The sequence below is a fragment of the Pongo pygmaeus genome, chromosome 4 (assembly GCF_028885625.2).
Source record: "Pongo pygmaeus isolate AG05252 chromosome 4, NHGRI_mPonPyg2-v2.0_pri, whole genome shotgun sequence".
NCBI lineage: Eukaryota > Metazoa > Chordata > Mammalia > Primates > Hominidae > Pongo > Pongo pygmaeus.
Window position 1 is genome coordinate 142,895,130 of NC_072377.2, and position 15,061 is coordinate 142,910,190.

Sequence of the window (15,061 nt, forward strand, 5' to 3'; positions counted from 1 at the left end):
CTTGTGTACTACAGTGTCTTCTTCCCTTCCCCACAAAGACAAGGAAGAAGCAAGGTAGAAGGCCACCTAACTGTTCCAGCCCCTTCCTCTAAGATGTGGGTCAACCTTTCAAAAAGGGGCAGTATTTGGACGCTAGGCCCTTTGCTGGCCATGGCAGGATGTTATACTGTGGCCCAGGCTTCTGCTAAGGCCTTGGTTATTTTTGGCAGTCTGGTTTGGTCTCTCTTTCCCTGGCAGTTATACTTGTCTCCTCCTGCCTGCTGTCACTCTCACTTCCAGCAAGTTGAAGTCAAGTATGAATGCATTCCAGCTCCCTGAGAAATGGTTTATGGTACAGTCAGGAACTTGTCTAGATTGGTTTGTAGGCTTTGGGAAGTAGGGAGAAGGCAGGGTGGGAGACGGCCAGGGATCTTTCTTAAGTTTTCACATGTTACATCCTGGAGAGATAGAGGTTTAGTCATCAGAATTCAGATTCCATAGACCTAGGCAATTTTTCCATCCTAAAAATACTGCTTTTGGAAAATTATCCTAGCTGCAAAGCTTCTCTTTTGTTGTAGAAGACAGTATTTTCCCTAATGTTTCCTTTGGGAGTGTTGGTTTGCCGAAAGAAGCTATGTGGCTCACTCTTTAGACCTTTCTATTCCACCCTTTCTTTCTATGTTGACATTCTTCCAGTGTGTGTGGGTGAAGTGTAGTTGCTTAGAGATCCAGGCAGGAGCCTCTGTCCCTAAGGTTTAGCCTTTCTTTACCAGTTGCGGTGCTAATTTGCCAGGCAGCAAGAAGAGTCAAGTTGCTTAGCTTATGTCCTGGTTTCCTGCTTCAAATTGGTGGCACTCATCATTGAATACCAATGAAGTGTGTGCAGGAGGACAGGATTGACTTGACTACCTGGAGCAGGAATCTTTGCAGGGGTGCAAATACACCCTAGAAAAAGTGAGGGTTGTCACCTGCCCTGGAAACAAAGGAAGGGCTTTGGGGAAGTGGTGGGCAGTGGCATGTGGTTAAAGAAGCTTAGAATTACAGGGGTTTTTTTTCTTTAAAACTGATGTTTCATTTCACCTACTGCTTGAGCAGGGGTAAAGTTTGAACATCTAAAATGACTTTGTCTCCCCCTTTTTTTCTTTTGAGTTTATTTTTGTTGGATTTTTCTGCTATTTTCTGTGAGGCCAAGTGTGATTTTATTTTTCATTCCTGAAGTCTTGTTAATATAGGAAAGAATGTAAACTCCATGAGGGCAAGAGTTTTGTTTTATTCAATATTGTGTCCCCAACACTTTGGGAAGTTCCTGGCACATGAAAAGTGCCGGCCACATTTGTTGAATGCATTTCCCTTTTGCCTTTCCTTCCCATCCCTGAACTTAGGTACGTTTCTGTCTCTCTGCTGTGAGAAACCAGCCTTGGACATTGAGGCAGTAGTTAAATCTCTGTATGGGAGAAAATCCCAGCAGATAATTTTGATAGAAAAATTGCAAGGCAGATAGATCTTGTATGGATTCACCCTTGTTCTCCTCCTACCAACTACAGCTTATGGGCCATGTGCTTTAAGAGGTGGCTCTCAGCCCAGAAAAACATTCTGAGTCAGGCCTCAGGTTGGCTGTGGGAGATGAAAGTTAAAAAGAAGAGGAGGGAGGAATGTTTCCTTGGTGCTCCACAGAGTTGGTTCTAGAATGATTTTCCTATATGTTTTATACTTTAGTAAAAGTATAAAGTCAATAGTTGGTTACCCCTCTCCCCAAGCCTTTGTTACAAGAAAAGTAGGTTAAGGGTGTAGACAAGGTTATGGACAAGAGATAGCTGGGGTAGGCATAGAAGCCTTGGAGAAAGAACCAGCTACCACTCTTTCCTGTCTGTAGGGAAAATCAAAAAGTCACTTTTAGAGCAACATTCATGGGTTATTACTATACCCTTTATCTTTTGTATCCATTTTGTGTATACTCAGTCTCTGCATCCATGAGACCATGGAATGTGCTAGTCCCTGATATTGCCAACTTTAAATGATTGAGGCAATTTCCTGTTGCTTATTGTGGGTAACAATCTAGCCAAAAATCTCAGCATCTCACTTTCTCTGCAGGCTCCTTTTCTAATCAGGAGCTATCAGTCTCCCACACCTGTATTAAATGCATTCAGATAAGAGTTACAGAATTTTCTTTGCCCCCAGCCCCACTAATTCCATGGTAAGATGGAGTGCTACTAAGAGAACCCCTTTACTGCTGGTCTATTTCCAGTTCCCCTAAGAGTTGAATGGAGAAACACGTAGACTTAATAACACTGGCAGACTAGGAAGGGGAAGAAGTTAGGTCGGTTTTAGGAAAAACACCAAGATGTTGGGGGGCACGTTGGCCTTCAGTCAGTGGAAAGAGTGGCATTATACATCCAATGGAAGTAATACATTGGCCAATTGGAAAGGAACCTAAGAAGTGCTGGCAGTATAGAATGGGATGGTGCTGTTATGGGCCATTGAGAAGGAAGACATTGTGTCTCATGGACCAATGGGGAGAACATTTCCTACAAGACAGCAGGTAGGAGCTCATATTTTCAGGACAGGAAATCCTGGGGGTATTGGAGACACTAAATAGCTCAAAACATCCACTCTCTAGGTACCTTGCCCCTCACCCCCTTACCCCGTAAATGTCTTTGGCATCCGAGGAGAGCAAGCTAAAGCCCTCTCATATATACGACTCCCTGAAGGAAGATTGAGACCAGGGATGATGCCATGGGGAAGCTGAAGGACCCGCTCACTTCCCTACCCCGGCCGAACCTGCAATTCCCCTCCCGACCGCAGGGGGCACTGCAGGCCCCGGGGAGATTGGGGCGGAGCGCTGCGAGGGGCCAGGAGCTGCCGCCCCGCTCCAGAGCGCGGGGGGCGCTGTGCGGGGCCCAGGCTGCGGCTCCGCTCCCGGCCACGGGGGGCGCTGCGCGGCGCCGGTGGTTGGTGGTGGCTGTTGGGGGGGGTGGGGGGGAACGGCGGCCGCGGGTGGTGCGGAGGGAGGCCTTGCGGGCGGATCGGGCGCTTGGCGGCGGAGGTGGTGGGAGGCGGCGGGCGGGAGCGCGGGTCAGGCCGGCCCCGGCGATGGCGGACGCGGCGGCCTCCCCGGTGGGCAAGCGGCTGCTGCTTCTGTTCGCGGACACTGCGGCCTCAGCCTCGGCCTCGGCCCCCGCGGCGGCGGCGGCGAGTGGAGATCAGGGGCCTGCGCTGCGCACTCGAGCCTGGCGGGCCGGCACGGTGCGGGCCATGAGCGGGGCGGTGCCCCAGGACCTAGCGGTGAGTGGCGGCCGAATCGGGCACTCGAGGCCGGGGCTGCGGGGCCTGCGGGCGGCCTCCCCGGGGGCCTTTGTGAGGGGGCGGTGGGATGGGGGTGACCCATTTCCGTGCCCCCGGGTCTCCTTAGCGCCCCCCGCCGGCACCTCGGCACCCCGAGCTCTTGCCGGCATGGCTTCCGCGTCGGGTGTGCGCCCCGGTTTCCCCCGGGGGGCGGCCAGGGCGCCCGGAGCTGCTGCTTGCAGCCAGCAGGCCCCGCCTCCTGGGCGACCCTTTTCTCGGCGTTCCCCCCAACACGCCTTCGGAGCAGGCTCTCGAATCTTGAGCTCCCGGGAGCCTCAGAGTTCGGCCAGTGTTGCCGCTGCCCTCTCGAAGACGCGGACCTGTGGTCCCCAGCCTCTCCCAGGAAACCTGCGCCCTGTTCCTTTTCTCCCAGAGCCCCAAGTGGGGCGGGAATGTGGGCAGTTATGGGAGGCACGGAGGCTGCAGTTGGAGCTGGTCGGGGCTTTTTTATCTGGCAGTTACTTCCTCGTCTGAGCTGGGCTCGGCCTGGCGGTCTCCAGAAAGGCCAGCTCTCGGCACTGTCTCGAGCTCTCCTCTCCTTACGCTTCTGGGTGACAGGAGCTGCAGTTGTGGCTGTTTTTGTTAAGTTTGAGATCTTAGTGGCCGAACGGGGCTGCTGGGTAGTGCTTTTTGCTCCCAGCTCAGCTACTCCCCCAACCTTGGGAGAGGTTTTGTTTTGAAACTTTGTGTTTGGGCTTGGCCCTTTTTGAATGCCTTGGTGTGTTTTGTGATTAAAGTTGAAGTTGTTAAGTCATACAACTTAACTAGCATTCGGGATCATGATGTGTTATTCTCGTTAATGTGGCGGTAAAATACAGTGTTTGAGTTTTGGCAAGCCACTTAATTTTCTCATTTTAATAGGGGCCCTAGCTTCTCTGGTGAGATAAGGCTATGAAAAATGGTGTGGGGGGGGGGGCAGGGGGTGGTCTTTTGGAATGTAATAGATCAGCAAGCAGAAAGTAAATTCTCTTGATGAACTTGTTTCTGCAGATATAAACGGGAACGCAGTTTGTGAGATTTGGAAGTAATGTAGGCTTCCGATGTTCATTTTTCTTCCTATTGATCAACGGTGTTAGACTCCTTTTTCACTAATATGCAAGCTTTATGGATTTTTTTGTGGATGGCTTAGGCTTTGCTTCTGCTACTTGGGTTCATTTGCTTTGATCTTTCTTCATGCTGTATAAGAAACGCTACTAGGACATTTTTGAGGCCTCAGTGGGGCAAATTTGCAAAAAGATACTAAAAATATAAGGGGATGGAATGATGATTAAGACTGGGATTTGGATCTCTATTCCTCTGCGCTTTCTTTAATAGATGGCTGTGATGGGAAAAGAAGTGTCCATTTCAGATTCCTTCTACCCCCTTGGAGGCAAAACATACTTAAGATCGACTGTTATATGCATACTTTGACCTAAGGCCTAGTTTGCCCTAGGTATTATTCATTGGCATTTTTTTCTGGTTCTTGCAATGGTCGTCTCGTTTCCTCCATCAGATGAATTGCTAATGAGCTCTGCACCTGAAATGGCTCCCCATTCACTTTGTTGTTTGCTTTGCTCCCTAAGGGCAGAGGATTTTGGAGCTCGGTTCCTTGCTGGACACCCACTAAGCTAAATACTGAATAATTTTACCACTGATCCCACGGAACTGGGTTCTCAAACCAAGTAAAAAGTTGCAGTGATTCTTGGAAATTAAAGCGAAGAACATTACAACTGTGTTGAGGTCTTGCATGGGGCTGTGTGAATGTAGAAGCAAAGGCAGGTTGGTATTTTGAGAATACATTTATGCTTGTCTTACATATATATCCAGGGACATAGATGAGAAAACAGCCAGACCAAAACTCAGAGCCTTTAGATTTTTTCACCAGCTTGCAAAATTGTTCAAGAATTGGTGTTTTGTTGAGGTTCTATTAATGACAATGACCAGTGTAGGATGAGAACGGGCCGTTTTGTTTTTTTCTCATTAAGAGAGATTTCCTTTGGACTGTAGGCATGTGGACCTTTCCAATTTGCACCACACACGGTAGTAAACACAACTGTCTTCCAATCAAAAGTGTTCTTCCCGTACTCAAGGGTGGAGTTTGCAAGCAGCTGGCCTGTGATTGGGCAGATTTTCATTCAGTTATGTTTAAGATGTTTTCAGGCATGCTTGGTTTTGAGTAATGCCTAGCAGGGCGCCCCCTTTTAAGGATGAGTAATTGAGGGTTTGATGAATGAGTTTCTGAAGTGATTGAAAACACATTTCTTAATTTTAGACTCCACGAATATACTCTTTCTAAATACTTTTTGATTCAGATATCCTATAAAATATAGTACTGATCCATTTAATGAAACCTTTTTTGGAAAACAGTAACAAAGCCAAGTGCTACCTTAAGGTGAGATGTGAAAAAAAGGAGTCAGGATCCTGTTGATTGAGAGTTTTGTTGGTAAGGTTCTCATAGGTGGACATCTTCACCAGCAAAAGCCATGCTGACAAATTACTCAGATGTTTAGCCAAGGCATGAAAACAGCTTTTCCCCCCCTTTCTCATGGAATAGTAGTTTTATTTGTGTTTTAAAATGGGCCTTTTTTTTTTTAGAATTAGTTTATGGGTTTTTATGCATTTATCTCTGGCTTTTCTTTCCTAATCTGGTGTCCTCTTTGTGTTCCTAAATCATTATTGGCTCATGTAAGTTGCAGAGACCTTGGGACCGTCACATATATGGGTATTGTAGATAAAATAGACCAAAAAAAGAAACCCATGGATTTTCCTTTTTTTGGTTATAAAAGCAAAGCTTGTAATTTGCAAAATGTCAAACAAAGGTTTACACAAGAAAAACCAGCAATCTCCTTGCTCATCTTTCTTAATACTAGTACAAAAAACATGAAAACATTCAACCGTATGCAAAGAGTTTCCTTTTTTTAGCAAATGGTGTCCTACTGCACAATATTTGCACCCTGCCATTTTTTCTTTCATTTGACAGTATACCATGGGGATCAGTACTTACAGATTTTACTCATCATTTTTGGTAACTACCTTATATTCCATAGAATGGATGTACCATAATTTATTCAGTTATTCCTACTGTTAATGGACATTCAGGTTATCTAAAGTTTTTTTGGCAGTATAGACAATGCTGTCATTAATATACTTGTATACATATTTTTATGTAATCCAGGTTTTATTTCTGTAGTTTAGCAATCCAGGATTGAAATTGTTTGGTTAAGAAGTATATGTATTTTTTATTTTATTACATAATGCCAGGTTATTTTCCAGTAGGTGTATAGCATTTCCTACTCCCACCAACAGTACTCAGAGTGCTTGTTTCTCTTTACCCTTGCCTTCACTGGTATCATCAGTCTTTCTCATTTTTGCCAATCTGATGGGTGAAAAATAATATCCATAATTTTCATGATTATATTTCCTTTTTTTCTGTGTGTACTGGCTTTTTCATTTCTTTTATTTGTTACTTATGGATATCTTTTGCTCATTTGAGAAAAATAGGAGTTGTCTTATCACTCTTTGCAAGTTCTGTGCATGGATATTAACTCCTTCACCTGCGTAGTGGGTTGTATTTTGTTTCATTTGTTTCTTGACTTGTTTTTTTTTTTTTTTTTTGAGACAGAGTCTCGCTGTGTCACCCAGGCTGGAGTGCAGTGGCTCTATCTCAGCTCACTGCAACCTCTGCCTCCTGGGTTCAAGCGATTCTCCTGCCTCAGCCTCCCGAGTAGTTGGGACTACAGGCGTGTGCCACCACGCCCAGATAATTTTTTGTATTTTTAGTAGAGTCAGGGTTTCACCATATTGGCCAGGATGGTCTCGATCTCCTGACCTCGTGATCTATGCCCACCTCGACCTCCCAAAGTGCTGGGATTACAGGCGTGAGCCACCGGGCCCAGCCTCTTGACTTTTTATATGGGTTGCTTTGCTATACAGAAAAATAAGAATTTTATGGTATCAGAATTATCGGGCCTCTTTTTGTTTGTTTTGTTTTTGAGACAGAGTCTTGCTCTGTCTCCCAGGCTGGAGTGCAGGGGCATAATTACAGCTTACTGCTGGGCTCAAGCAATCCTCCCAGGGACTACAGGCGTGCGCCACCAGGCCTGGCTAGTTTTTGTATTTGTTGTAGAGATGGGGTTTCGCCCTGTTGCCCAGGCTGGTCTGAAACTCCTGGGCTCAAGCAGTTGCCTGCCTCAGCCTCCCAAAGTGCTGGGATTACAAACATGAGCCACTGTGCCTGGCCTGACTTTTCTTAATAGTTTAGGATTACTTGACTGGGAAGGAATCCCCATCTTGAACCTATATAAATATACATTAAAAAACTTTGTTTTTTTTTTTTGAGACAGGGTCTCACTCTGTCGCCCAAGCTGGAGTGCAATGACACAATCACAACACACTGCAGCTTCGACCTCCCTGGGCTCAGGTGATCCTCCCGCCTCAGCCTCCCAAGTAGCTGGAACCACAGATGCACACTACCACGTCTGGCAAATGTTTGTATTTTGTATAGAGATAGGTTTTGCCATATTGCCCAGGCAGGTCTTGAACTCCAGGGTTCAAGCAATCTGCCTGACTTGGCCTCCCAGAGTGTTGGGATTACAGGCGTGAGCCACCATGCCCAGCCAACATTTTTGTTTATTTTTACCTTTAGATTTTTGGTCCATCTGGAATTTATTTTTTTATTTTTATTTATTTATTTTTTTTGAGACAGAGTCTCACTCTTGCCCAGGCTGGAGTGCAGTGGCGCGATATTGGCTCACTGCAACCTCTGCCTCCTAGGTTCAACCAATTCTTCTGCCTCAGCCTCCCAAGTAGCTGGGACTACAGGCATGCACGAGATTCGGTTTCGCCATGTTGGCCAGGCTGGTCTGGAACTCCTGACCTCAGGTGATCCACCCACCTCGGCCTCCCAAAGTGCTGGGATTACAGGTGTGAGCCACCGTGCCTGACGTGGAATTATTATTTATTTATTTATTTAGAGACAGAGTTTCACTCTTGTTACCCAGGCTGGAGTGTAATGGTGTGATCTTGGCTCACTGCAACCTCTGTGTCCTGGGTTCAAGCGATTCTCCTGCCTCAGCCTCCCAAGTAGTTGGGATTACAGGCGCCCACCACCATGTAGTTTTAGTAGAGATGGGGTTTCACCATGTTGGCCAGGCTGGTCTTGAGCTCCTGACCTCAGGTGATCTGCCTGCCTCGGCCTTCCAAGTGCTGGGATTACAGGCCTGAGCCACCGCGCTCGTCGGGAATTTTTTTTTTTGTTTTTTGAGATGGAGTCTTGTTCTGTTGCCCAGGCTGGAGTGCAGTGGCACGATCTCAGCTCACTGCAACCTCTGTCTCCCAGATTCAAGCGATTCTCCTGCCTCCAGTCCCAGTAGCTGGGATTACAGGCGTGTACCACCACACCCAGCTAATTTTTTTTTATTTATTAGTAGAGACGGGGTTTCGCCATGTTGGCCAGGCTGGTCTTGAACCCCTGACTTCAGGTGATCCACCCGCTTTGGCCTCCCAAACTGCTGGGATTACAGTCATGAGCCACCGCACCCAGCCTTTTTTTTTTTGAATGGTTTTATCTGTCACCCAGGCTGGAGTACAGTGGTGCAGTCATAGCTCACTGCAGCCTCAAATTCCTGGGCTCAGTTGGTCCTCCTGCCTCAGCTTCCTGATTAGCTGGGACTACGGGTGTACAGCACCATTCTCAGGTTGTTTTTTTTTTTTTTTTGAGACAGTCTTACTGTGTCACCCAAGCTGGAGTGCAGTGGTGCGGTCTTGGCTCACTGCAACCTCCACCTCCAGAGTTCAAGTGATTCTCCTGGCTTAGTCTCCTGCGTAGTTGGGATTACAGGCGTGTGCCACCATTCCCAGCTAATGTTTGTATTTTTAGTAGAGACTGGGTTTCGCCATGTTGGCCAGGCTGGTCTTGAACTCCTGACCTCAGCTGATCTGCCTATCTCAGCCTCCCAAAGTGCTGGGATTACAGGTGTGAACCACCGTGCCACCCCACCTTTTTTTTTTTTTAAGAGATTGGGTCTCACAATTTTGCCCAGGCTGGTTTCAAACCCCTGGCCTTAAGTGATCCACTCAGCTCGGCCTCCCGAAGTGCTAGGATTACAGTCATGAGCCACTGCACTTGGCCTGGAATATTTTTGTAATTGGCAAGTGAGATGAGGGACCTAATTTTTTTTCTGCTGAGTGACCAGTTGTGGCAACACTAATTTTTTTAGGTAAACCGTTCTTTTCTTTCTGTAGGTATAATTAAATGATGCTATAAACGTAGTATCACTTGGTTTTGAGTGTGTATCATAGTTATCTCATGTATCCAGAAGTTACCAGAGAAGTGAAAGCATATCTGCCCTATTTTTTTATCCCTTAATCTTTCATCTGTATTTCAAGGAAAGACGGATTCTAAAATACTCCTTTCCTTTGATTAGAGATAATGTAATAATTGTAGCAATGTCTAGGCTAGTACTATGTTTCTTCTATCTGAGAGTCTTCCACGAGGAGTGAAAGTGTATACCTCCCCACCCAACCTTTCCTCTCTCTCAGGGTAGGGTAGGTAGACTCTAAAATACCTCTCTGTTTTGTTTCTAAATAATGTAATAATTACAGTCAGGTCCAGGATAGTACTATATTTACCATATTTCCAGTGTACAATTCGCTACCTATGGTCAAACATAGAATTTCAGCCCTAGTTGAAATGGGAGTTTGTGGTTTTTAAAATGTTTGTGTCCTTTTATTACTTACAATTCCAAAAGTTAAAACTCTGAGTGATACCTTGATACTTATGCTCTATTTATTAATGTAAATAGAATATGTTTTTGTGATTCTGTGTATGGTTAGAGAACTTTAAATAAAAATGACATTGTACTTTTTGACATTAAGACTATATACTGTTTAATTGTGAGCCCCTCTAAGCACACTCATCATCTTAACTCTCCCCTTACAGCATCAGGTCTGTTTTTGAAACACTGAGCCATGGTTGAGTTTTTCAGACACTCAAGCACTTGGTATAGTTGATTTTTTTAAAAAAGATTGTCTGCGTGTGTGTGTGTGTGTGTGTGAATTTTAATAGTTCTATTTCTTTTCTTTTTTTTTTTTTTTGAGACGGAGTCTCACTTTCACCCAGGCTGGAGTGCAGTGGCACAGTGTAGGCTCGCTGCAACCTCCGCCTCCCGGGTTCAAGTGATTCTCCTGCCTCAGCCTCTTGAGTAGCTGGGATTACAGGCGAGTAGCTGGGATTACAGGCGCCTGCCACCATGCCTGGCTAATTTTTGTAGTTTTAATAGAGACAGGGTTTCACCATGTTGGCCAGGCTGGTCTCGAACTCCTGACCGCAAGTGATCTGTCTGCCTTGGCCTCCCAAAGTGCTGGGATTACAGGCGTGAGCCACCACTCCCGGCCATTAATTTCCCATTTGTTTCTAAGGGACTTGCTTCACTAACTCCCCACCTGCCAAGGGTTCATTCTCTTTTTTTTAATACACAGCTTCCTGGGTCTCTTCTCTAACTTGTTCTAGTTTATTTATTTAGTTCCCCCTCCACCAACAAACTCAAGAAACTCAACAAACTCAAGAAACATGGCATTCTCTGTTGTGATTTTCTTTGCAACAGCTGGGGTGAGTTCTATAGGCTTTGCTTCCACAAGGCCTGGGAGATGCAACACCTGTTGTTGCTTCTCAGTTTTCCACTGCCTTTGACAGGTTGGTGGTTTTTAAGCCCTTTCCACTGTACCATCCCTACTGCCCCTGGTGCGAAAGCATCATCTTTTGCTCTTGATCTCTAGGTGGGTAAAACCTGCCTGATTAGTAGTGACTCGGATAGTGTGACCTCCTTCAGTTTTCTAAGGGCTGAAACTCCTTTTTTTTTTTTCCTTTTTTCATGACTTCAGAGGTAATCAGGCTCTCGGGGACTGATTCTCTCTAACCAAACTCTGGAGACTGAATTGTAAATCCACATGCAAGGTTATTAATTTACAGTGGGAGGTATACCTATCCAGAGATCTGCATAGAGCCCCTTCCTGCTCTGCTCTAGAGACTAAATTACTATAAGAAGGGTCCTCGATGTGCAAAGAATTGGACAAGGGAAATTGGGTGTTGCCAAAAGGCTGTTTAAAGCAAGCAGCCTTGATTTTGGTGATCCTCCACTTTTCTAGTATTTTCTGGCTTCCGTTGCTTTGTTCCTTCTTTAAACTTTTCTTTTAATGCTGTCATCCATTGAAATCCTATACAGAGAAAAGAAAGCCTGCTCATCCTTCAGGCCCATGCATCCTAGGAGCTACAAACCCTATAAAGCCTTTCTGATTACCCAGCATGTTGTTTTTATTCTTTGTTCCTTTAGCACTTTGTGGATACCACTTTCTGGAATATTTATTGTAGTTTTTCTTGTTATAGATATGTGTAGCAAGACGTATAGCTTGTGAAGAAGTTCAGGAAACGCCACCCTAAAATATGCTGCATTGGATCTCAAACTGAAGGCACTTGGGGAGCAGCAGATGGAGGGCTGTCTCTGAACTTACTTCATCTACCTAAAGACATATCTTCCAAAAGGAACTCTAGGCCGGGCGCTGTGGCTCACGCCTGTAATGCCAGCACTTTGGGAGGCTGAGGTGGGCAGATCACTTGAGGCTAGGAGTTCGAGACCGGTCTGGCCGACATGACAAAACCCCGTCTCTACTAAAAAATACAAAAATTAGCCGGGCATAGTGGCGCACGTAATCCCTGCTACTCGGGAGGCTGAGGCACAAGAATGGCTTGAACCTGGGAGGCAGAGGTTGCAGAGAGCCAAGATTGCACCACTGTACTCCAGCCTGAAAAAAAAAAAAAACAACAACAACAAAAAAGAAGGAACTCTTATTGTCATGAATCCCTTCCCTGCTAACCTTATCGACCAGGGAAGATTAATTCCTATCACAGGAGATGAGACTGGAGGTCTATACCACATGCAGACAGACAGCCTTAGCTGTCACCTGTTCTTCTGACGGCTCATTCATTTTTTTTCCCAAAAATCATTAAGTCAGGTGCAGTGGTGTGCACCTATAGGGAGGATCACTTGAGCCCAGGATATATATATACATATGTGTACATACACACACACACACACACACACAATATCTTAAGTGAATAATGTATGTGGTTTACTCTCCCCTAAGTTGCCTATAAGAAATATAGAAATATAATTATTTCTATGATTTTATATTATATAATTATTTCTATAATTTTATTATATAATTATTTCTATAATTTTATAATTATATAATTTTTTTATATACTTTAAGTTTTAGGGTACATGTGTACAACGTGCAGGTTTGTTACATATGTATACATGTGCCATGTTGGTGTGCTGCACCCATTAACTCGTCATTTACATTAGGTATATCTCCTAATGCTATCCCTCCCCTCTCCCCCCAATAATTATTTCTATAATTTTATATTATAATTATATAATTATATAAAAATTATTTCTATAATTTCTATAGAAATATAAGAAAACTTCTCAGTCTCACTGGGTTCTGGGTATTTACTTTTCCTTGTTGTGATGCCCCTTACATGTAACAAATTTGTATTATTTTTCTCTCCTTAAACTGCTGACTGTTTATTTCAATCACCTAACCCTCAGAAGGTAGAGGGAAAGTCTTCCATCCTCCACACTTGCTTATCTATTCTACTAGATGGTAAATTGATGGAGGTCAGGAAACACGGATTTTTCTGTTTTTTCTCTTCTATTCCCTGACCACTCTGTCTAAAAAAAGTAGAACATTTTGAAGCCCCTATTAGGCTGATGTTCGCTTCTGATTTATTACGGAATTTCTACTCCGTGGCCCTGTTATCTTTATAATCTTTAAATTTTTTCTTTTACATGTTTTTATTGATATGGACTCACTGTTAATTTTTTCATCTTGGTATTGGAGTCACATTTGGGACTCCAATCCAAGGTACACTGGCCCTTAGTTTTGTGATTTGCGTATGGGTTGTTTTCTTAGATTTGAAGCATTTGGTGTTTTCTTTCTCTGATTCTAAAGTAATACATGCCTATTATACAAAGTGTAGAAATTATTCTAATAATTTTTTTTTCTTTTTTGAGACGGAGTCTCGCTCTGTCTCCCAGTCTGGAGTGCAATGGTGCGATCTCGGCTCACTGCAACCTCCGCCTCCCGGGTTCAAGTGATTCTCCTGCCTCAGCCTCCTGAGTAGCTGGGATTACAGGCTCCTGCCACCACACCCGGATAATTTTTTGTATTTTTAGTAAAGACGGGGTTTTACCTTGTTAGCCAGGATGGTCTCGATCTCCTGACCTGGTGATCCGCCCCCTTTGGCCTCCCAAAGTGCTGGGATTACAGGCATGAGCCATCGCGCCTGGCCTCATACTGCATTTTTAATTTTGAGTTTTGCTTTTTCATTTAATATGGCAGTTATTCTATTTATTTGTTCTTTTTCTTTTTTTTTTTTTTTTTTTGAGACGGAGTCTCACTCTGTCGCCTAGGCTGGAGTGTAGTGGCACGATCTGTGCTCACTGCAACCTCTGCCTCCTGACTTCAAGTCATTCTCCTCCCTCAGCCTCCCAAGTAGCTGGGATTACAGGTGCCGCGCCACCATGCCTGGCTAATTTGTGTATTTTTAGTAGAGATGGTGTTTCGCCACGTTGACCAGGTTGTTCTCAAACTCCTGGCCATAAGTGATCTGCCTGCCTCAGCCTCCCAGAGTGCTGGGATTACAGGTTGTAAGCCACTGCACCCAGCCTGTTATTTTCCTTTTTTACTAAAAATTATTCATTTTATGGGTGATTTTGATTTTCTTGGTGCTTTTCTCTATTTTCCACAGGTAATTCATGTATTGCTTTTATAACCCAAAAGAAAATAATAAATGCTTTGCAAGGAATTTGAACATAATCTTATGAACGTAATTTTTTTGGCTGAGTAATTTAACTCTTCCCTTTTCGTTGGCTGTTAAAGTTGTTTCAGATTTTAGGCTTCATCTATAATGCCATGGTGAGCATTTTTGTGAATAAAACCTTTTCACTGTTTAGGGTTATTTGTTAGGATTATGGTCCGGAGTGGTATGATAGACACTGAGTATGTACATGTTTAAGATTCTTGATATATAGCAATTAAAAAAAAAAAAAGTCATGCCAGTTTTTACTCTGACCTGAGTTTGCTTATGGAATAAGCATTTATCTGGAGCCCATATTCTGCTACGCATTTAAAGTCTTTATTTCATATAATCCTACAGGCAATCCTTTGAGGTCTTTATTGTCCCTATTTATAGGCAAAGGAAGTGAGGCTCAAAGAGGCTGAAGTGACTTGCTCCAGGCTGCACAGTTAAGAAATGGGAGAGGTGGGATGCAAATCCGTATCTGTCATTCCACAACCCCTGAAAGCACTATATGTGCTGGAGTTTTTATTCAGGTTATTTCCGTTGTTCCATGTACTTCACATTTAATTTATTCAGGATGTTAGAAAGTAGAAAAATTTGGGGATAATTGGTAGAAAGCTATCTCTTGAGAATCAAAGAAACTGTAAAGAGAAAATTATTTTTTATTTGAAAACAGAGGTATTCAACTCATGCATCTTCGCCCACCTTGACAAGATATCCCACAGTTGTGTAACATAATTTTTAACAGAGTTTACGTTTTGTTTGGAGTATAGGAAAATTGGAAAATTTAGGAGCCTTGGAAAGTTATCTTTGATTTCCTTTACCATCTCACAATCATCACCATATCCTGTTATTTTTATCTCTAATTTCTCAAATATACTTTACATTCATACAGTATTC

At 44.1% G+C, this 15,061-nt stretch overlaps 1 protein-coding gene across 2 annotated transcripts in view; it reads left to right on the forward strand.

Annotated features, from left to right (window-relative positions):
• The first annotated feature begins 2,958 nt into the window (after positions 1-2,958).
• Positions 2,959-15,061, forward strand: part of KDM3B (lysine demethylase 3B) — an 84,166-nt gene continuing 72,063 nt past the window's right edge. The window contains exon 1 of one of the 2 annotated variants that reach the window (XM_054488828.1): positions 2,959-3,261. In XM_054488828.1, coding sequence (XP_054344803.1) covers positions 3,070-3,261 — 192 coding nt within the window. In that variant the 5' untranslated portion in view covers positions 2,959-3,069. Of the gene's footprint in view, positions 3,262-11,859; positions 11,899-15,061 lie in introns of those variants that run through there. The other variant, XM_054488830.2, reaches the window with a different exon arrangement.